The 23,854-nt window shown below is 40.5% G+C and overlaps 1 protein-coding gene across 2 annotated transcripts in view; it reads left to right on the top strand.

Moving 5' to 3' along the window:
- Positions 1–23,854, top strand: part of usp36 (ubiquitin specific peptidase 36) — a 67,032-nt gene that overhangs the window by 32,365 nt on the left and 10,813 nt on the right. For both annotated transcript variants that reach the window (XM_068004024.1, XM_068004025.1), the window contains exons 6-15: positions 508–575; positions 3,076–3,146; positions 4,024–4,106; positions 5,661–5,772; positions 6,283–6,423; positions 8,122–8,222; positions 9,342–9,480; positions 13,288–13,884; positions 17,182–17,300; positions 23,017–23,491. In XM_068004024.1, the coding sequence (XP_067860125.1) occupies positions 508–575; positions 3,076–3,146; positions 4,024–4,106; positions 5,661–5,772; positions 6,283–6,423; positions 8,122–8,222; positions 9,342–9,480; positions 13,288–13,884; positions 17,182–17,300; positions 23,017–23,491 (1,906 nt within the window). The remainder of the gene's footprint in view (positions 1–507; positions 576–3,075; positions 3,147–4,023; positions 4,107–5,660; positions 5,773–6,282; positions 6,424–8,121; positions 8,223–9,341; positions 9,481–13,287; positions 13,885–17,181; positions 17,301–23,016; positions 23,492–23,854) is intronic.

Here is a 23,854-nt window from a genome sequence, read left to right as displayed (position 1 = left end):
AATTTGCTGACTTTGAATGCAGATTAAAACTTGCAGGACAGAGTGGAGGAATGCAATTTGACAGACAAGTTTTCTTTTTAGTACCCAGAGGTTAAGTTGAGAGCAGTTTGGTTCTTCATCAAACACTATGCCAGGCAGGTCATGTTGCACATCAGAGCTCACAATATAGCACCAATAATATGTCTCAAGTCTGAAACCCACTATTGCACCAGTGTAACATAATTAAGAGGCATTTAATTGGTGCAGTGCATAATAAACCTCTGTGCACCAAATGGATAGTTGTGGGTGAGATGTAAGGTACTTCTGACTGTCCTGGTTTACAATGAAGCTCAGACAGAAATCAATGAAAAACTTAAAGCCATAATCACGTGTTCCCCAGTTCAATAGAGCAGTATCTCCCACATGTACATGTAGGTGCACAATGTCACTTCAATGTAATCCACCAATTGAGTGTAATAGTGTCATTTTTTTTCTCTTTCTCCTCTCTTGCCCCCACCCCCGCCGAAGACTGGATCGACAAACTCAAGCTACTTCATTAGTCCACCAGATTTTTGGAGGATATCTTAGGTCAAGGGGTAAGTACAATGAAGAGATTTTAACATTTTAAACAGTTTTTCTATGCAGTTTTAATCAGTAAGATTGAGAATGTACCTCCATAGTGAAGCAAAGTTATAAAAGTTATTTCGTGATTTATGACTTGTGGTATTACCCACGAGTGAAAGAATGTATGGAATTTGATGGCTTTACTGCCTCTTTATCGAATGTTTGTAAGACAGCTTCCTACTTTCAGACTTTCTCGTTCCTTAAAAAAATGCTTCGAGAAATCTGCAAGCATTGAATTGCTGGTTTACTCGTTTGAAGGCTCCCCGTCCTTACTTGGTTATAAGTTAGATGAATTTCTAGAAAATGTTTAACAATAGATGATTATTTTTGTCAGGCGAATTATCTTCGACATTCCATAATAAGAGGAATCTGGTTTTATTCATGTAAAATATCTGAAATTGAACAACTTGTGATTCTGTAATTAGGAAAAGAATCCATGGTGGGGGAGGAGGAGGAGAGAAGAATAATATGTTTTTTTCAAATATTTTCTTCAGCTGCTGAAGGCCATATTCAATCTTTGCAATGGAATGTCATCAAATCCTAGTATTCATTTATGGTATCTGGGCAGCAGTAGCTGCACTGTTTGTGCAACCGTACCAAATTCAAAAATTGGAGTGTCCTGGTGTTTAGTCTGTAGTGCGGGTGTATGTTCTGGTTTGTAGTTTTGTTTTGGGGGCGGGTGGAAAGAAGAGTCACTCTTATAATTTCGTATGGAAATTTTTTCCAGTTGACATCGCCTGTTTCTCCTAATAGTATTTCTAACATACCTCCCCTAGTTCAACAAAGTTATGTGAATTTATGAAAAACTTTATGGTGATGCTTTTTAAGGATCAATTTCTACACGAGTCTGCAAGATGCATATCACGCGCCTCGCTCTGCCAGGAAATATAAGACAATGACTGGTTCTCAGTCCCATCTTGCAGAGATGAAACACCTTCTATGCTATGAGCAAGTATTTAATTTTTTTTAATAATCACTAAGCTCACTAATTCTTCTATGGTAAATGATAAGATATTACTGCTAAAAGCCCCAGTTTTGATTTTTGTAATTGTTATGATAAACCTGGAAACATCCATTGTCCCACTTCTTTACACTTTGTTCAGAGAGCTAATAATGCTGCACAGCAAGCATGAGTCTGTAATAGCAGACAAAACCTGTTCCTAACCACTACACTGCATTGTGGAGGAGATTTATACTTCACATGACTAGAATTTAAGAACTTTTTATATTTATAAAACCTACAATGGATGTTTCCAGGTTTATCCTAACAATTACAAAAATCAAAACTGGGGCTTTTAGCAGTAATATCTTATCATTTACCATAGAAGAATTAGTGAGCTTAGTGATTATTAAAAAAAAATTAAATACTTGTTCATAGCATAGAAGGTGTTTCATCTCTGCAAGATGGGACCGAGAACCAGTCATTGTCTTATATTTTCTGGCAGAGCGAGGCGCGTGATATGCATCTTGCAGACTCGTGTGGAAATTGATCCTTAAAAAGTAAAAATGGCAAATCAGATCTGAAGTGCACTTTCCAACATCAGTAAACACATTTGAAGAGATTCCTGGTAGCAGAATGCATTGGTGCTACATCATAAAATGATAAGTTACCAGCTAATGTTCATAATTTCCCATTGACAGAATTCAGAGTCTCAGCTGAGCCATCACTTCAAGGTGAACAGAAGCAATTGGGGCAAGTTGCTTCCTAGTAGCTAATTGGAAATTGGCAGAGGCACAAGAACAGATCATGTGCATGTACTCTTAGATGAGGAATGATGTGGTAGTGGGGGCGATACAAGTAAAAGAGAACACAGTTTAACTTAGAAAATGTTAAAACCAAAATTATGTTCAAATATCAAAATGAGAAAATGTTCAGGTTGTTACCCTACAGAGGAAACAGATTAGCTACCTGAAGAGACACCTCTTTCAATTGGAAAGCCCAGAAAAAAAACTTTTTTTTTGCCATGAAATACCTTTTAGAGGAGGAGGATTGCCGGTTCCTGTTTAGTCTTTCTTTGTAGTGTTTGGGACTTGTTTGAGTGGTGTTGGTATCATTAAAGAGCACAACTTGCATTTAAGTGTAATTTGAAGTGATAGGCTTAAAGGATTACGAAATTCAGCACCTTCTTTTGACCCAAGTCATCAGTGGCCGTCCGTAATGCAGTTTTGCGAAAAACGGTACTGGGTAGGAGGCGAAGGATAATTCTGTTCTGTTGATAATTATATTTACAGTAAACCTTTTTGGAAAGTTGGTTTGAGAAGGTAAAGTAGAGCAGCTGTTTAAAAAGACAGCCACCATGGATGATTCCTTATCTTGAGGTTTTACTGACTTGGCAGAGAAATAGGAACAAGTATTCTAAACCTATAGGAATGCTGTAAAACAAAAGTGTTTTTTTACCCCAATCTGAATTAATATCATTTAATAATTGTCATATTTTTGTGTTTTGATTTCTTCCCTTCCTGCACCCAAAGTTAAATGTTCCGTGTGCAAGAGTGTATCGGATACATATGATCCTTATTTGGATATTGCTCTTGAAATCAGGGTAAGTGTACCTTTCTTAAATAGAAGCCAGTTACTTTGTAAAGTGTCCTGGGTTTAGATGCAGGCATTGGTCCCAGTGATGTGGAATCAAATATGATGATCTGATGTCATTGAAGTTCAGTATGATTTGTTCCATTGGTCCTCAGATGAGATTTACCAGAAGCTTTGCCTTGCTTGTTAAAGTCTTGCCTCTATTCAGTCCGCACTAGCTGCCTTTAGTTTTAACATGCTGCGTTTTATGTCTCTTTGTAGCTCTGAAATAAGCTGTAATGGATATAGCCCAAACTGGACAACGTAACCAACATTGTGCAAATATACTTTATTGTTGCAATCATCAGATGCATCTCTTTCCCCATATTTCTAAATGTAAAGTTATTCAGCAGCTGGGAGGAATAATGTAGAAGAAAAATTACAAGACTTTGACCACTGGGTGGTCTTTATAGAGTTTGTGAACTTCATCTAACCTCTTTGTTTTACACAAACATGCTTCCCGACATTGAATTGCACAAATTGGCATACATAGCCAGAGTGTATTGCATACAGAATAATAGATACACGGAAGTGTTATAACAATGTAATAGATACCCTAGAGTGTGTTATATACAGGGTAATAGATACCCTAGAGTGTGTTATATACAGAGTAATAGATACCCCAGAGTGTGTTATATATAGATTTTCATTGGACCATGGTTTGTGGTGTTAATTTTTTAAAAATCGCTACAATTTTCATGGTTTCGAAATTGTGACAGTGCCTTCTGTAAAAGCAATTGCTGCTAGGAACATAAATTGAATGAGATAAATAAAACTGATTTTTTTCAATAAATAATTGAATTTTTAGTGTTAATATTTGTTCTGATCCATACTTAATTGTCTTACAGCAAGCACCCAATATTGTCCGAGCCCTTGAGCTCTTTGTGAAACCCGATTTTCTCAGTGGAGAGAATGCTTACATGTGTGCAAAGTAAGTGTTGTTCAAATGACTTAAACACATTCTGTAGATTTCCCGATGGCTTAGCAAGTTTTATTCAGTCAGTGCGTGACCTGTGCAGACCGTGAAGGTCCCAGGTTCAGTCTTTACCCTCAGCTGGTCTGACGATAGGTAATTGATCACAATGTCCCTGGATTAGCAGCATTCTCCCTCCTGATCACTACCTAATGACCCTTTATAGAAATTCACATGTGGAATTTGGACGAGGACAGGGTCAGGTTTGGACCCAATGCACTGGATGCTAGAATAGTTCAGTGACAAATACTGTTGAGACTCCAACGTCAGTAATGGTCACTTGAGGGTAACCATCGCCTATGGAGCTGTGTCTCAGTGAGAGGTCAACATCTTCAGGAGGGGAGAAAATAAAAGTGAGGAGAAAGAAGATATTACATATACCTGTGCACTAGGAAAGGTGAACCATTGACCCTTTTCCTCTGGTACTACTGTTTGTCTTGTCTTGTAGTCAAATTTAATTCACTTTAGATCAATAATTTTTGCGTTCAGCCGGCATCAGCACTTTTGCATAGCACTTTGTCCCATAATCAGTAAATATCTCGAAGTACAGAAGTACAATCCAACGCGTGTACTTCGCGAGGTATATTGCCTTACTGATATTGTCTTGCGGAGGGGAGTGTTACCACATATGCAAGATAATATTACTCTCGACATACATGTTAATTTTTCATCCTTGGGTTCCCCCTTGCTACGTGCCATCCCTGACACAGGCTGGTGGCTTACTTGCTCCCATAGCTTCACCTGTGATGCTTTGAGACTGACCACTTGAAGGTGCATAGTGTCCCTGGAGATAATTCTCCCTGTCTTTTTTTTCCACCCCCCCCCCCCCCCCCCCCCCTCCAATCCAGTCTCTTCTGCTACAGTGGATGTCAAGAAATCAGCAGTGTGGGGAGGGTTGCAGCTAGAAATCCCAAGTGTCCCCATTCCGTTGCAATGTATTGATTTTGTTTGATTTTGAGACAGTGCTGGTTTAAAACTAGCAACAATTTATTTTGCTTTAACTTATTTGCATTCTGCTTTTTTTTTGGGAGGGAGCACATTATTTCATGATTCTATCATAGTTATTGCAATGGATTTATAAGAAACTGAACAAAACCTATGTTGTCCAGTAGTGCGGATCAAGGATACTACATTTTGCTGGGCTTCCCAAGGCTGAGACTAAGGTCACACCCTTTTTTTTCCCCATTATATGATTACTGCAGAATCCATTAAATTTCTTATAAACAATACAGTTCAATGGAAATAGACATTTAGGAACAACTCATAACATTTGCAAGTAATTCCAGTTACGTGAATATAGCAAAATAAGATCAGAGGTCGGTAACAAACGACAAGAAAAAATATTAAAAAAATTAAAGCTTTTGGAGCACCAATTTAAAAGGTATGGGAGTCTGACTATGGACCCAGGTTTGCCATCCTTGGTGGAGATGACCACAGTAATATCTCTGATGCTTTTATTTTAACTGATTCAAAAGTATATTTTTGACTGTAACAACTAATTCCTTTATTTAGGTGCAAGAAGAAGGTCCCAGCTACCAAACGCTTTTCCATTCATAGAGCATCAAATGTGCTGACCCTTTCCCTGAAACGGTTTGCAAACTTCAGTGGTGGCAAAATCACAAAGGTGAAATAATTTTCAGTTTATTTTGTTTTTAGCAGCTGTGAAATTTCTTTATGCTGTAACAAAATGTCTGTCTTGTAGAAAAAATAACCCATAGGTGTAAGATTAAGTGCAGTCAGTGTGAGGCAGTATGACAGTTCCTTCATGGAAAGCCACGTTAATTTTTTTAAGATTTCTGAATAGTTGCTGCTTTGCAAAATTTCAGATTCACGGTGAAAGTTGGCAGTTCTGTACTGGAGACAAGTGATGTAGATCTTGTTGTAAATCTTGCCACTATTTAAAGCCTTCTACTGATTATGGATTTTTTTCAATTACAAAAAAATGTTCTTACTGGTGAGTCCTCTTTACATGCAATATGTGAACCTCGAGGGAACTGGATGGATTAAGTGAGAAGCTGTTTCAAAATATTTGCTGAAGAATGTTTTGACCCATTTTCTGTACATTTTAAATTTGGGAATAAAATTTACTATGAAAGCTATAGATTTTATATTATTGCTGTCTCTGTTTTAACAGGATGTTGGTTACCCTGAACATTTGAATATTCGTCCATATATGTCCCAAAGTAATGGTGAGCCAGTCAATTATGGGTTGTATGCAGTTTTGGTGCATTCTGGATACAGTTGTCATGCGGGACACTACTACTGTTATGTCAAGGTGAGAGGTCATACATTTAACCGAATAACAATGAACTGAGCCCAAACTATTCCCCTTTCTGCCTGTGTGTTGTCAGACTGCTTATCCAACATCTAGTCTTGGATAAGCTGAAATTTCCTCCAATTAAACATTGGGAAGACTGAAGCCGTTATCTTCGGCCCCTGCCACAAACTCCATTCCCTAGCCATCGATTCCATCTCCCTCCCTGACCACTGTCTCAGGCTGAACCAGACTGTTCGAAACCTCGGCACCCTATTTGACCCAGTGCTGAGCTAACTGCCCCATTTCCTCTCCCATCACAAAGACTGCCTACTTCCTTCCATCGCCATGATATCATCCATCTCCGCCCCTGTTTCAGCCCATCTGCTGCTGAAACCCTCGTCCATTATTTCCATCACCTCCAGACTTGACTCTTCCAATGCTGTCCTGGCTGACCTCCCATCTTCCCCCCCCCCCCCCTCCATAAACTTGAGCTCATCCAACACTCTGCTGCCATATCCTAACTCACACCAAGTTCCGTTCACCTATCATCCCTGTGCTCGCTGACCTACATTGGCTCCCAGTCCACCAAGCCTCAGTTTTAAAATTCTCATCCTCATATTCAAATCCTTCCATGGCCTTGCCCCTCCCTAGCTCTGTAACCTCCTTCAACCCTACAACCATCCGAGATATCTGCGCTCTTCCAATTCTAGCCTCTTGTGCAACCCCCACTCCCTTCGCCCCACCATTGGCGGCCATGCCTTCAGCTATCTAGGCCTTAAGCTCTGGAATTCCCTCCCCAAACCTTTTCGCCTCTCTACCTCCTTTTAAGGACCTCCTTGAAACCTTCCTCACCTGTCCTAATATCTCCTTTGGCTCGGTGTCAAGTTTTGTCTGATTACGCACCTGTGAAGCGCCTAGGGTCATTTTACTACATAAAAGGCACGATATAAATCCAAGTTGTTCTGAAATGTTGCCAATTCCTTATTTAAATTGAAAGTAGTATCTACCTACAGAAAACTTTTAGAACAAATTGCTACACAATCAGGTTGTTAATATAGCATATTTAACATACCAACTGTAACTGTTAGAGTACTAACCTAAACCTATTTTATTGTGTGCTACTAATTTAGAAATGATAGAACTGATTCACATCCAAGACAACCCTGACTAACCAGTTATTTTCTTAGAAAAAGATGGTCAGAACATTTAGTTTTAAATAATAATGGACTAATTTTTATAATTAATCTAGACCTGGATTTAATCTCACATTATTGACCTCAATTGTAAAATTAAATGCTAATACTTCGAGTACAGTTCTCCTCGGTGGCACATAGTGATTAAAAAAATTGCAAATCAGACAAAATGTAAAATGCACAGCAGATTCATCAACAACTCTAAAGAAAAAAGACAGGTTAATGGTGTAATCCTTCTTCAGACCTAGTCTTATCTCTTTACAGATGTAGATGGCCCTGCTGTGTACTTCCAGCATTCTCTGGTTTTGTCACTTAGTGATGTTCTGTGAAATGAAAGGTATCCATTGATCATGTTGTAAAAAAGGAGAAATATCCTTCATGATCTAAAATGGAGACTACATCCTAAGATTAAAAGTAACCTGATATGGGTAGAAAAATCTCATCAGCAAACTTTACTAAAATGATGAGAACTTCAGATAAGAATTTATCCAGGATTTAAATGTTACCTGTTACTTTCTTTCAGGCCAGCAATGGGCAATGGTATCAGATGAATGATTCAATGGTCCATTGCAGTAACATCAAGGTGGTGCTGAACCAACAGGCTTATGTACTCTTCTACTTGAGGTGGGTGTTAATAAACGCACGTCTGAACCATAGCTGGTTTGCATTTTGTTGTTTATAGGGTCTTCCTCTCACGTAATGGTTTCTTGAGACTTTCCTGTAAATTCCACCTTTTTGTATGTGTGTAATTTCCAAGTCATGGTTGAAGTTAACAAGTGGTGAAGTATTTGGGATCAAGCTGGGAAAAGACTGGGAATGAATGAACATTTGTGTTGTAAGGCTTTGACGATTATGGGAGAAAGCTACGAGAGAGTGTGAATAGAGATTCAAGTGACTGTAAGAGAACAGACAACGTGGAAGAGGATCATGAAAAATGTCCAACTATCAGACAGAAAACATTTAAGTGGGGAAAAGGAGAGTATTATGTACTCCACTTAATTTTTGGGGAGGGAGAGAAAGTCACACACAAAATAGTGAAACGTTCCCTTTCTCCCCTCTCCCCTCTCTCTTCGCTCGTCCCTTCCCCCTCCCCAGGCCTTTTCTTTTACCGTCCCACTTTATGCTTTGTTGAGTTCCCAATCCTAGTTGGAGGACGAACGGAGAGGGAACTGGACAGAGGGGGATTCCGAGGCCACTGTTTTGCATTTCCTAGCAGTTGGTGAGAGTGGTGGGTCCTGAGTGCAGACCACCTGGCTGGAGTAAGTGGTCAGACCAGGGAGAAACAGCTAGTTTCTATTCTCAAAAATAAGTGGGAATGATGGATACTTTTGGAATAATAGCTCATGATAGGTGGATGGAGGGCTCAGTATTTTATATCTTTATGTTTTTTAAGTTTAATTCCAGAGGAGTTTGAATAATTGTGCAGCCACACTGTGAGCCAAAGAAGGCATTTTAAAAGGAAAAGTGGAAGAGAGATAATCAAGAAATTACAAATTTGCCTACATAGTTGATGAAAGTTGAAGGAATATGAACCATTACACTGCAGTGTCAGCAATTATTTCAAACTTCCAATCAGTGGACTCATTGTGTACACGATATGTTGCATAAATTGTGCTTTTCAACAAATGCCAGTTTCACTTGAGCTAAATAGTGAAGTGTTTCTGTTCATTTGCAAGCTCAGATATTTTGTAAGTTGTAAAATTTGTGTAATAATTTTTAACTGGTTCTTTGTTTCACTTGAAGAATGCCAAACTCGAAGAGTAGTACAGATGACGCATCTAAGCAGAACTCAGTACAGCCACTTGTCAAAACCAGCAATGGCACGACCTTACCGAAGAAACCGTTGCTGAATGGATATTTGGGCTCACCTCAGATGGCAAAGGTCAGCTTGTTAACAATATCACTAACAGCGTGTACTATTGTAAGAAATGTTGAAGTCTACTATATTGCATTGTTAGAATCATAGAAGTTTACAACATGGAAACAAGCCCTTCGGCCCAACATGTCCATGTCGCCCAGTTTATACCACTAAGCTAGTCCCAATTGCCTGTTCTTCTGTATGAGACAGGATTGGAGTAGAAGGCATTGTTGGGAGAGCCACCACAGGCACAAAGGGCCAAATGACCAGCTGTATTGTGAATTTTTTATAATTCATAAGATACAGTCTGTAGAAGGAAAATCTAAGCAATTCTTAAATAGGGTATTACAATTGAAATGCACTCCAGAGGCTTTGTCCAAGTCCCAACATGAAAATATTCTTCCACATGCAAGCCCACAGTCCGCATGAACAGAAATGTGACCTTTTATATGCAAATTAATCAGGGATAGTGGGCTCCAGAGTGAATAGTGAAGCCTTTTACTAATGAGGTACACACTGGAAATAATAGGTTACTACTGTAATCTCTTGATTCCTCCAACTAATGGGCAAAAAAAATTCTGACATTGGTAGTTGCAGCCCGAGATATACAATCAGATTTATTATGCAATAGAATTAGCAAGAACAAAAGTCCAGCAGCAGATAGATAAATCAGTGATTCACTTAATTTACAAAATCTGTAAGGACAGGAAGTGAGGAAAAGGTGAAGGGGTAGCTCTGTTAATTAAGGATGACATGAGTATAATAGAGAAATGACCTTAGTTCTAAAGACCAAGATGTAGAATCAGTTTGGGTAGAGATAAGAAATAGTAAAGGCAAGGAGTCACTTGTGGGAGTAGTTTATAGGCCCCCTAACAGTAACCACACTGTAGGACAGGGTATACAGGAAGAAATAATGGGGGCTTGTAAGAAAGGAATAGTGATAATCATGGGTGATTTTAATCTACATATAGATTGGAAGAATCTGATAGGCAAAGGTAGCCTGGAAGATGAGTTCACAGAGTGCTTTCGGGACAGTTTTTTAGAGCAGCACCTTCTAGAGCCAACCAGAGGGCAGGCTATCCTAGATCTGGTAATGTGTAATGAGACAGGATTAATTAATGACCTCATTGTAAAGGAGCCTCTAGGTAGCAGTGATCACAATATGATTGAATTTCGCATTCAGTTTGAGGGAGAGAAAAGTAAGTCTAAGACTAGTGTTTTAAACTTAAATAAGGGCAATTATGAGGGCATGAAGACAGAGCTGGCTAAAGTGAACTGAGAAATTAGGTTAAGGGATAGGTCAGTAGAGATGCAGGGCAGATATTTAATGAGATATTTCATAACACTCAGCAAAGATACATTTCAGTGAAAAAGAAAGAGACTCTAGGGGAAGAACGTACCATCCGTGGCTAACTAAGGAAGTTAAAGATAGTATTAAATTGAAAGAAAAATCGTACAATTCCGTGAAGATTAGTGACAGGTCAGAAGATTGGACAGAATATAAAAAACAGCAAAGAATGATTAAAAGAATAATGAGAGAGAAATTAGAGTACGAGAGAAAGCTAGCTAGAAATATTAAAACAGATAGTAAGAGTTTCTACAGGTGTTTAAAAAGGAAAAGAGTAAGTAAAGTGAGCGTTGGTCCTCCAGAGAGAGAGTCTGGGGAATTAATAATGAAGAATAAGGAAATGGCGGATGAATTGAACAGATATTTTGCGTCCGTCTTCACTGCAGAGGATACAAATAACATGCCAGAAATAATTGTGAATCAAGAGGTGAAGGGGAGGGAGGAACTTAAAACAATTACAATCACCAGGGAAAGGGTTCTGAAAAAAAATATTAGAACTAAAAGCTGACAAGTCCCCAGGTCCTGACGGACTTCATCCTAGAGTCTTAAAAGAAGTGGCTGCAGAGATATTGGATGCATTGGTATTAATTTTTCAAAATTCCCTAGATTCTGGAAGGGTCCTATCAGATTGGAAAATAGTGAATGTAACTCCTCTATTCAAGAAAGGAGGGAGACAGAAAGCAGGAAACCATAGACCAGTTAGGGAAAATGCTAGAATCTGTCATTAAGGAGGTTATAGCAGGGCGCTTAGAAAATCTCAATGCAATCAGGCAGAGTCAACACGACTTTGTGAAAGGGAAATCGTGTTTGACTAATTTATTAGAGTTCTTTGAGGAAGTAATAAGCAACGTGGATAAAGGGGATCCTGTGGATGTGGTGTACTTGGATTTCCAGAAGGCTTTTGACAAGGTGCCACATCAAAGGCTACTACACAAAATAAGAACTCATGGTGTAGGGGGTAATATATTAGCATGGATAAGGGATTGCTTAGCTAACAGGAAACCGAGAGTAGGCATAAATGGGTCATTTTCAGGTTGGCAAGATGTAATGAGTGGAGTGCCACAGGGATCAGTGCTTGGGCCTCAACTATTTACAATCTATATCAATGACTTGGATAAAGGGACCAAATGTACGGTTGCTAAATTTGCTGATGACTCAAAGGTAGGAAAGTAAGTTGTGAAGAGGACATAAGGAGTCTGCAAAGGGATATAGATAGGTTAAGTGAGTGGGCAAAAATTTTGCAGATGGAATATAATGTGGGAAAATGTGAACTTGTCCACTTTGGCAGGAGGAATAGAAAAGCAGTATATTATTTAAATGGAGAGAGATTGCAGAACTCTGAGGTACAGAAGGATCTGGGTGTCCTAGTACACGAATCACAAAAAGTTAGTATGCAGATAGAGCAAGTGATTAGGAAGGCAAATGGAATGTTGTCATTTATTGCAAGGGGAATGGAATATAAAAGTAGAGATATTTGCTACAGTTGTACAGGGCATTAGTGAGACCACATCTAGAATACTGTGTGCAGTTTTGGTCTCCTTATTTAAGAAAGGACATAATTGCTTTGGAGGCAGTTCAGAGAAGGTTCACTCGACAGATTCCTGGGATGAAGGGGTTATCTTATGAGGAAAGGTTACCTTATTAAGTTGTCCACCTAGACAGAAATGACTTTGAGGTGGCATCAACACATGAAACGGTGATACATATTTCATGTGCACAAAGACAGGTTACTTACAACAAGCAGTAATCAAATTAAACTGGCTATAGTTGGCCAGCTACTAAAATCCCATAAACAAATGTTAAAAAAGAAGGTTGATTTGCAAGGAAACGGATCTCAGATTCATCACAGGCATTTGGGTAAAACTATTTTAAAAACTTCTAGAGCCCATAGAGAAAACGTACAAAGTCTGGAGCTGAAATTGGCAATTGTTGTAATTAACTTTTCATTTTAAAATTAATTTCAAGAAGTTAAGTTATTGCATAGGCTGTTCTCTCCCCTTGTGTCCTGAAGGCACTGACTTGCTGACTCATGGTCTCATAAATGTCAGCCATACCCTCCTGCATTGCCCAACGAGCTTCTCGACCGTGAACAGCAGCCAAACACCAAAATAACACTTCCACCACTCAATACCTCCACAGCGCACTTTACTATCCAGTATCCCCTGCAGCAAGAGGTCGTGGGAACCCTGGCTTCTTCCTCCCTTGCCTAGTCTAGGGGCAGTAAAACCATTAGAAACACTGCAGTTGCGATCCTGACTGACATCAGCACAGATCAGGAACTGAACCTGGCAAATTCTGCATAGCTTCAGAATTACGCTAGGCAATGCCTCCAGTCAGGGAAAGATTCTCATTTTTAAAAAAAAATTAGCACCCAAAGAAAATATTTAGTATTTTGAAAGAAAAAAAATTGTTGTATTTAGGTCAATCCTGTGTTCAGTTAATGCAAATGTAAATAATGTATTGATACTTTCTCTGTTGTGTAGAAATCTGACTCTTTGCAAGCAAAAGTGCAAGCTTCTGGGAATGTTGGCATGCCAGTCCCAAGAAACACCATTCACCAGTCACCCAGGCTTCAAGTGAAACCAATGAATGCACCAACTTTCATAGATGAATCATTGAAGAAGCTTAAGAAATCTTTACCTCAGCTGCAACCAAAATCTTCTCAGGGCCAGTCAGCTAATGGTTCAAGTAGCAGCAGAACAACCGTAACAGAAAGTACAAAGGTGACTGCACCGGAAAGCAAGGAACTACCTGCATCTACCTCATTCAAGTCGTTGGTGGCAACTGGTGGACCTGAGCAGAAAGGAAAGGAAGACGTCCAGAACCAGCAGAAAGGGATCAGCAGCCCCAAACAAGGTTTGAATGGGAACAATATTACAAAGAACGGATTGAATAGCCAACATTCTGAACCCGAAGAGTCTGATTCAGAGTCCCAAACACACAGCTCAGCTAATGAGAGGACTGAGAGCAGTGCTGAGGATCAGGGAGTGTCCAAAATAAAGCCCCAGCTGCTTGCAGAAGAGCAATCCAGTACCATGTCGCCACCTCCAGCGAAGAGGCTCGCACTATCAGCCAAAAAGGTGGGTATATGTTGTGGGGTGGAGGAATTGTTGTATAATGAAATTTTTTCCCTTCTCAAGTTGCACTGTTGTCCCAGGTGGACCTATAAATTAGCATTTAATCATGCCATCATGGAGATGGTTTTGTTCAACCATATCTGTGGTTGGTTGCATCCCTCTGGAGATTGGATTGTGTTACAACATTGACGAGGCAAATTGTACTTGATTGGAGAGGGAGGGAGAGAAACTGGCGAGATGGACCAAATGGTCTTGTTCCATATTTTATCTGATATGTCTCTATGCCCACCTCTAAACCATATACAGTGAAAATGCAAACTGCCAATAGTACTTTACTGACCTTCAAATTGCATTGGCATTTCAGTGGTTAGAAAAAGTTTTAACACAAGGCTTTTTGTTGAAAAGTAGAAGCTTTCACTTCTAAGCATTTGCAAGTTTGGCAATGCTGACCTTAAGGAAATTAAATACTAGCCAGTTGCTCAAGTGTAGTGTGGTTCCCAGCAGCATAAGCCATTTCCTCACTACAGGCAGCAACTCCACCTGAATTCCTCTGATCAAGGTCATTTTCATGACCAAGCCTTTACCTTAAATATATTCATCATGATGCCAGTCTATTGATTAGTTCTAAACTCTTCCAGTTAATGACAAAAATCTCCCTTTTTTTCCCACCCCCCTTTTTTTAAGCCTTTTGACACATTGGTAATGGGGACAGAGGCCTGGCCTCATTATCTCTACCAGAAGGTGAATAATGTATTGGGGTGACTTGCCCAATCTTGCTATCTCCCTCTCTCCATAAAAGCACTCGCGTTTACTTAGTGCCTCCCTCACAGTACAAGAAGTGAGGATTTATGTTCCTGAACTCACATACACTTACATGTGCTGTGGATAACTTGTTGATGACATTATGGTGGAGTAATGTCTTCCTTGATTTGGCAACAAGCAATGGGGAGCTGTCTGTAAAAGCCAGTATTTAATTAATTTTTTTGTGGAATGACGGAAAAATGGTGCTGAAACTTGCAAACCTTTTTAATTGTGATTGATTGAATAGCAATAATGGACATGAGTGTGCCAAATTTCTTATCAAATTGAGGAGGACTTTGGAGATGGTTTTGTTCAACCATATCTGTGGTTGGTTGTATCCCTCAGGAGATTGGATTGTGTGACAACATTGACCAGGCATATTGTACTTGATTGGAGAGGGAGGGAGAGAAACTGGCGAGATGGACCAAATGGTCGTCTTCCATATTTTATCAGTTCTGTCCATTTGAGAAAGCACCACTCTGGATGTCAGTTATTGCTTAATTCAAACTTAATTGTTATCAAAAGTAGAATCTGTGCAAAGAACACAACCAGCTTTTAGTTTCATATTTATACAGTGTATGAGAGGGTCCGCTTCCATCATACAGCTGTTTAAAATTGCAAAAAAATAACTTCATACAAAATCTCAAGGGTTCACATTTTAAATGCAAGGTATTGCTTTCTAAGGTTAAGCCCGATTTTATAAACCTAGTTCTTAACCTTCAAATGTGTATCTCTGTATAAAAAGTATTAGGATGGGATGGTAGTTAGAAACAGACTGATTCCAGTGGATGAGGGGACCTAGAAAGACGAGACATAGATTAAATGTTTACGACAGAGAGCAGTAGAAACATTTTTATACAGAGAGCTGCACTACCAGAGTTTGTGATAGCAGAGACCATGTCAACATTTAAGAATAGGTTAGATAGGTGGTTGAAGGAAAGTGAAGTAAAAGGATCGGGGTACAGGGCGGGCACGTGGGATTAGGATGACTACTCGTGTGGAGGATAAACACTAACATGGACTGTTTGGCCAAACAGCCTGTTTCCGTGTTGTAATTTTTGTTTAGTTCCACCTAAGAGATTTGAACTTGCTTTTTTCTTAAAGCATAACTCTTGCTTAATTTGCTTAAAAAAAACCTTCTGCAGCAAACTCCAGTGGTCCCTAGAAAGACAAACAAGAAATTTTTGTTTCACCAGAGTAAATTCCGGTGTCTGTTTAAAATGATAAAGTTGTGAAGTGAAATTCAGTTTTATTTTATTAGCTATAAACAAAAACTGAAGTAGCCTCCTGCAGGTGCTCTGTCTCTCCTGTAAAGACTGACAGTACAAGTAACTTTGTTTTTACCAGATAAAATAACTCGTGTAGTTATATACATTTTTGTTTTATCCCTGGACCATTTACATTATTTAATGTTTTTTGGTAATATGCTCTTCAGCTCTAAGTTCCTTTTTGAGATAGGGATGGGGGTCCCAGATGCCCCCCGCCTCCACTTCTTTCCTGAAGGTGTTAACTTGTGTTGGGTACATCTTCGCAGGCACCTGCAGCTCTCAGGAAACTAGCCCAAATGATCATGCCACATGTTTAAAATTGACTGTGCATTCGATTATTCGACCACGAAGAGCGGCACAGTGAAATCCAATCCAGAATCTATATTTACTTGCTTTCCAGTGCAGGTTAATGGATGGTGATTTGGAGCAGGAACCCTGACCTTTTTTGCTCCCCTCTACCTGCTCCCTGTGACAAGGACACTGATGCTAATCATTGTGTCTGTCATCTTCCAAACTAGATCACTTATGTCAGCACAGGCTAAAGATTGAACTCGGGCTCTTCATGATCCGTGAATTTGGGCTTTTCATGGTCTGTGTTCCGCCGTCCTATGGCACGTCCTGCGTTTGCCCATTGCACGGTCAGAGAGCTTTTTCCTTTGGGTTTTGCTCTGGGCCATGTTTCATTTGAAGCTGATTCAGAATTTGTGAGTAATGAAATATTAAATCAAGCCCAAATTATATCTCTCTTCCACTCTGTCCTTTTATTTTGATACTTTTTAGAAAATGTTAATGTTTTGCTAAAATGGTGAGCATGATACCAAAAGTTACATTTTTGGCAGGACAGTTAATTTAATGTTTAAACTGTAGTGATAAACTTTCATATGAAAGCACAAAAGTTTTGAATAGTTCCATTAAGTTGTATAAATAAAACTTAGATGCAGTAAAACCTGCGCTAAGAATATAGTATCTTTTAAATTTTTGATGCTGATTCTGCTGGTTTTGTTCTTTCTTTATGTCCAGTATTTATAATCTAAAACTGCAAATGATCTTTCGTGATTAGTAACTGGCAATTGTTTTGACATTTTCTTGTCTGTTGTTTTCCTACTTTGTTTCCCTAGCTGTCTAACCATGAAAACTTTCTGATTCTTCTTTGCCATACCCTCTTTTATGTTTTCTTCACTCATGGATACTTTTTAGACCACCAAGTTTTTATTTATGTCAATAACTGCAGGCCACCTACAGCTGGAAGGTGACAGAAAATGAACCACACTCCCCATCACTCTCATCAGCCCACAAAGCAAAATTAATGAAAAAAGGCCACATATTTTCTTCTCCTGCAGACAAAACTAGGTAAGAGAAACTTGTACTGCTCATCATCTTTAGAAGGAGGCCACACTGGTTGGATGAGATAGCTAAGTGGTTTTAATCAATAATGACAATAAAATCACTTGACTCTCGTTAATTGTGTCTGGTTAAACCAGTGTCACCATTCCCAGATATAATGGGCAGGACGAAGAGCCTGGTGTGAAGGGAACTCTTTCTGATATTCTTCCTGTCCTTATTTGGGAGGGCCACATGTGCCGGGTCCCTGCTTGTCGCCTCTAAACAATTACTTCGTTACAATTTTAAAAAAAGAAAAGCTCAAGCATTTAAAATAAACTACAGGTTAGTCAGCATCTGAAAGAGAAAGATAGGTTAATGTTTTTCAGCGGGGAGCCCTTTTATCAGGACTCAACAATAACTATTAGTGCTTTTTAATGCAGAAAAACAGCCCAAGGCACTTCAGAGGTATAATTGGACAAAAATGGACAAGTAGCCAAAGAAGACAATATTAGAATGGGTGACCAGAAGCTTGGTCAAAGAGTTGGTCTTAAGGAGGCTCTTAAAGGAGGAGAGGAAGGCGGAGAGGTGGAAGGGTTTAGGGAGGTAATTCCAGAGCGTGGGGCTTAGACGGCTGAAGGCATGGCTGCCAATGGTGGGGCAGAGGGAGGAGTATACACAAGAGGCCAGAGTTGAAGGAACGAAGAGTTCTGAGGGGGTTGCAGAGATGGGGAGGAGCAATGCCATGAAGAAATTTGAACATGAGGAAGAACATTTTAAACGTGAGGCCTTGGGGGACCTACAGCCAATGTAGGTCATCTACCCAACAATGTGGAAAATTGCCCAGGTATGTCCTGTCCACAAAAAGCAGGACAAATCCAATCTGGCCAATTACTGCCCCATCAGTCTACTCTCAATCATCAGCAAAGTGATGGAAGGTGTCGTCGACAGCGCTATCAAGCGGCACTTACTCACCAATAACCTGCTCACCGATGCTCAGTTTGGGTTCCGCCAGGACCACTCAGCTCCAAACCTCATTACAGCTTTGGTCCAAACATGGACAAAAGAGCTGCATTCCAGAGGTGAGAGTAACTGCCCTTGACATCAAGGCAGCATTTGACCGAGTGTGGCACCAAGGAGCCCTAGTAAAATTGAAGTTAATGGGAATCGGGGAAAACTCAAGTCATACCTAGCACAAAGGAAGATGATAACGGTTGTTGGAGGCCAATCATCTCAGCCCCAGGACGTTGCTGCAGGAGTTCCTGAGGGCAGTGTCCTTGGCCCAACCATCTTCAGCTGCTTCATCAATGAACTTCCCTCCATCATAAGGTCAGAAATGGGGATGTTCGCTGATGATTGCACAGCGTTCCATTCGCAACCCCTCAGATAATGAAGCAGTTCGTGCCCGCATGCAGCAAGACCTGGACAACATCCAGACTTGGGCTGATAAGTGGCGTGTAACATTCACGCCAGACAATGACCATCTCCAACAAGAGAGAGTCTAACCACCTCCCCTTGACATTCAACGGCATTACCATCGCCGAATCCCCTACCATCAACATCCTGGGGGTCACCATTGACCAGAAGCTTAACTGGACCAGCCATATACATACTGTGGCTACAAGAGCAGGTCAGAGGCTGGGTATTCTGCAGCAAGTGACTCACCACCTGACTCCCCAAAGCCTTTCCACCATCAATGGGCACAAGTCAGGCGTGTGATGGAATACTCTCCACTTGCCTGGATGAGTGCAGCTCCAACAACACTCAAGAAGCTCGACACCATCCAGGACAAAGCAGCCCGCTTGATTGGCACCCCATCCACCACCCTAAACATTCACTCACTTCACCACCGGCGCACCGTGGCTGCAGTGTGTACCATCCACAGGATGCACTGCAGCAACTCGCCAAGGCTTCTTCGACAGCACCTCCCAAACCCGCGACCTCTACCACCTAGAAGGACAAGGGCAGCAGGCACATGGGAACAACACCACCTGCACGTTCCCCTCCAAGTCACACACCATCCCGACTTGGAAATATATCGTTGTTCCTTCGTCGTCGCTGGGTCAAAATCCTGGAATTCCCTCCCTAACTGTGGGAGAACCTTCAACACACGGACTGCAGCGGTTCAAGAAGGCGGCTCACCGCCACCTTCTCAAGGGCAATTAGGGATGGGCAATAAATGCAGGCCTTGCCAGCGATGCCCACATCCCATGAACAAATTTTTTTTTTAAAGTTCAGTAAGGATAGGGAATGATGGGTGAGCGAGACTCGGTGCAGACAAGGAGTTGGCCAGCAGAGTTTTGGATGAGTCAAAGTTTATGGAGGATGGGAAAGCATTGGAAGAGTCAAGTCTGGAGGTAACAAAAGTGTGGTTGAGGGTTTTGGCAGCATACAGGCTGAGTAGGGGCAGAGGCAGGTGATGTTATGGAGGTAGAAGTAGGCAGTCTTTGTGATTGAAAGTATATGGGGTCGGAAGCTCAACTTAGGATGAGGTTGCAAACAGTATGGTCCAAACTGAGACAGTGGCAGGGGTGGGGATGGAGTCGGTGGAAAGGGTATAACGTTTGTTGCAGAGAACAAAGATGATGGCTTTAATCTTAGTGTTTAACTGGAGGAAATTACGGTTCATCCAAGATTACATGTTAATATTTTTTTGCAGAGATGTGATGGCAATTTTAAAAGGAAGGGGGACAGTCCCCAATGAGAGGGAACGATTTACAATGTCAGTTGGCATGACCTCTAGCACAAAGACAAAAGCAGCAATGTTGTTGGAACACCATCACCTCTTTCATTGTCACTGGGTCAATAACCTGGCATTCCCTGCCGAATTACATTGTGTGCATTGCCCACCTCCTGACCACAAATAAATAAAATGATTCCTTATAATTATACCTTTATTAATTATTGGAAATGTACTGAAATATGTTTTTCCTGCTGAGGTGGGAGAAAGCATAAGTGCAGAGAAAGCTGAGAAATTCAAGATGTGTAGCTTCAGTCCTTAAGTTGAAGCCATGATTTGAGTGAAACAAACAGCGTGGAATCTTTCATGTGGCCATAATGTTGGTAGGATGAGGTGGGGCATGATTTCTACCCACGGCCAGGATGCACGCCTGACCCTGGCTGAATTATCCAGGGCCAGGGTCATTTCAATCATTTTGCTGGGCACCCCAGTTGGGTAACGTTCAGAGCCCTGCTGCAATGTAGCGTGGCAGGTGGGATCACTGCTGTCAGTTGCAGAAAAAAATTTGCCTTTCTTTTAAAACGATGTTCTGTGATTGAGTACACAGGCTTTTGGGGTATTTAAATTTTTACCACCACCCAGTGGACAATAGCGATGAAACGACATCTCGTGTTCAGCGTTACAAGAGTGCAAATTACATCCTGTGACGAGTACATGATTTGCATAACGTTTGAATGTACCTGCCCCTCTCCTATGGGACCCAAGGGAAAGTAGCTAGTTGGATCCAAAATGGGCTCAGTGGCAAGAAGCAAAGGTAATGGTTGACAGGTGTTTTTGTGACTGGAAGGCTGTTTCCATTGGGGTTCTGCAAGGCTCAGTACTAGGTCCCTTGCTTTTTGTGGTATACAATAATGATTCAGACTTGAATGTGGGGAGCATGATCAAGAAATTTGCAGATGATACAAAAATTGGCCATGTGTTGATAGTGAGGAGGAAAGCTGTAGACTGCAGGAAGATATCACTGGACTGGTCAGGTGGGCAGATAAGTGGCAAATGGAATTCAATCCAGAGAAGTGTGAGGTAATGCATCTGAGGAGGGCAAACAAAGCAAGGGAGTACACAATAAATGGGAGGATACTGAGAGGTGGTAGAGGAACAAAAGGACCTTGGAATGCATGTCCACAGATCCCTGAAGGTAGCAGGACAGGTGGATAAAAAGGCATACGGGATACTTTCCTTTTCTTAGCCGAGGCATAGAATATAAGAGCAGGGAGGTTATGCTAGAATTGTATAAAACACTAGTTAGGCCACAGCTTGAGTACTGCGTAAAGTTCTAGTCACCACATTACAAAAAAGATGTGATTGCACTAGAGAGAGTACAGAGGAGATTTATGAGGATGTTGTTAGGGCTGGAGAATTTTAGCTATGAGAAAAGATTGGATAGGCTGGGGTTGTTTTCTTTGGAACAAAGGAGGCTGAGGAGAGATTTAATTGAAGTATATAAAATTATGACTTGATTAGATAGAGTGGATAGGAAGGACCTGTTTCCCGTAGCAGAGGGGTCAGTGACCAGGGGACATAGATTCTAAGTAATTGGTAGAAGGATTAGAGGGGAGCTGAGGAGAATTTTTTTTTAGCCAGAGGGTGGTGGGGGTCTGGAACTCACTGCCTGAAAGTACCTAAATGCCGTAACCTACAGGGCTACGGACCAAGTGTTGGAAAGTGGGATTAAGCTCGATAGCTCTTTTTCGGCTGGCACGGACACGATGGGCCGAATGGCCTCCTTCTGTGCCGTAACTTTCTACGATTCTATGCTGTCCTCTCGCTTCCATGTGGGGGGAAACCTCAGAATTGGCAGAGCAAGTGGAGAGCTGGGAACAGCACCTAAAGAATTTTTCACCCCATTCTGCTAGAATTATGCCAGCTCAAGTTCGGTGCAAAATCTAGGCAAGTGTGCGTGATCCTCCAGCACCAAGATGTATTTTGATCCTTAAGAATTGAAAACCTATTTTTAAGAACAAACGCACCAGTATTTTGAGACTTTTGATAGTCATTTGTGATCAGGGTCTCTGATTTCATCAAAAAAAATTTGAACACTGAAGTAAGTAATAAAAACAATTTCAGAGGCTGATAGTTTAAAGTAATATACCAAAATACACTGAAAACATTTTTGCTACAAGATAAATGAAGAGACTGAGGTGTCGGTGACCTGTTAGAGGTCATTAAGATAATGAAAGGGTTTGATAGGGTAGACGTAAAGAAGATGTTTCCACTCGTGGGGGAAACCCAAACTAGGGGCCATAAATATAAAATAGTACTAATAAATCCAATAGGGAATTCAGGAGAAACTTCTTTACCCAGAGAGTGGTTAGAATGTGGAACAGGCTACCACAAGGAGTAGTTGAGGCGAATACATCGATGCATTTAAGGGGAAACTAGATAAACACATGAAGGAGAAAGGAATAGAAGGTTATGCTGATAGGGTTAGATGAGGAGGGGTGGGTGGAGGCTCGTGTGGAGCATTATCACCTGCATGGACCAGTTGGACCAAATGGCCTGTTCCTGTGCTGTACGTTCTACATAAGATAGATTTGCTGTATTTTGTCGTAAGTATTTCTAAACATGCAAGACTATGAAATCTGCAGTATTTCCCACATTATCTGAAACATTTTCTTATGCATTAATGAGATGTTTTACTTATCTAAGTTTGCAAAAAAAATGAAGATTTACAGTTTCACTTATTACAGTAACACTGACTGAATGTAATTGTGATTTTTTTTTGTTGTTGCTGTGAGCCATGTGCTTCAAATGTATTTCTCGTGTTTGTAACCCTAGCTCTTCATTTGGGAGAAAACTGCAAGCTCCAGTGAGGAAGTATAATTCCGTGTGCGCGAAGACAAATAGAGGCAGTGGTTATAAAAATTTGCTGGTACCTCAGTGCCTTTGGTTATTTAGGCTCTAAGCGGGTATGGTTAAGCATGCTGTAGGGTTTGAAAACTTTGCTGTGAAATTAGCTACAAATGAACTTTCTGAAATGCAATTCTTAATTGTTTCTTTCACTTTTAGGACTTTCCCGCCTACTCCAAAAGTGCAGATTTCCCAACAAACAGGATTTCGTTCTCCGTCTAAAATCTCCAAGAAGTCATGTAGTTCTAGTTTCTCTGAGTCGCAGCTACGATCAGTGAAAGCCATAGAAGCAACTCGGCTGCCCTCTCCTCTAATAAATGGCAGTACTACCTCATTGGAAAACGATACTTTATCTGGTAAAAGTACTGGTAAGATGTGCAATTCCAAGACTGAATTGGCAGATAAGGCACACAAACACTGCATTGCTAGTTCCATGGAGCCATGGAGCAGCAGTGAAAAAACAAAGAGGAAACATAAATCCACTTTGAAAAGAAATGCAGTTTTTTTTGATTCTGAATCATCCGACCAGACAAAGTGTGATGAAGCTGCCAAGACTCACAGTAAACATAAAGGCAAGAAAAAGGGAAAGCGACACAAGACAGCGGAGAATGATGGTGTTTGTGACCAACTACAGGTGGGTTATTGGACCTTTCACAGCTGAATCAGTGCATTATTCACAGTCATTAAAGGAACAGCATGAGGAGTTTGTATTTTTTTTTACCATGGAACTACCAAAAAATACTTGCTTCTTAAAAACAAAACGCACACAATTTTTCTTTTATTTTTTGAGAAAGGCCTGCATATATATATATATATATATATATATATATATATATTTATAGCGCCTTTCAAGACCTCAGGACGTCCCAAAGCTCTTTACAGCCAATGAAGTACTTTTTGAAGTGTAGTCACCGTTGTAGGAAACGCGGCAGCCAATTTGCGCACAGCAAGGTCCCGAGAACAGCAATGTGATAATGACCAAATAATCTGTTCTTTT

This window comes from Heptranchias perlo, chromosome 23 (genome assembly GCF_035084215.1).
Source record: "Heptranchias perlo isolate sHepPer1 chromosome 23, sHepPer1.hap1, whole genome shotgun sequence".
NCBI classification, from domain to species: Eukaryota; Metazoa; Chordata; class Chondrichthyes; order Hexanchiformes; family Hexanchidae; genus Heptranchias; species Heptranchias perlo.
This window is presented reverse-complemented; position numbering and strand designations above follow the sequence as displayed.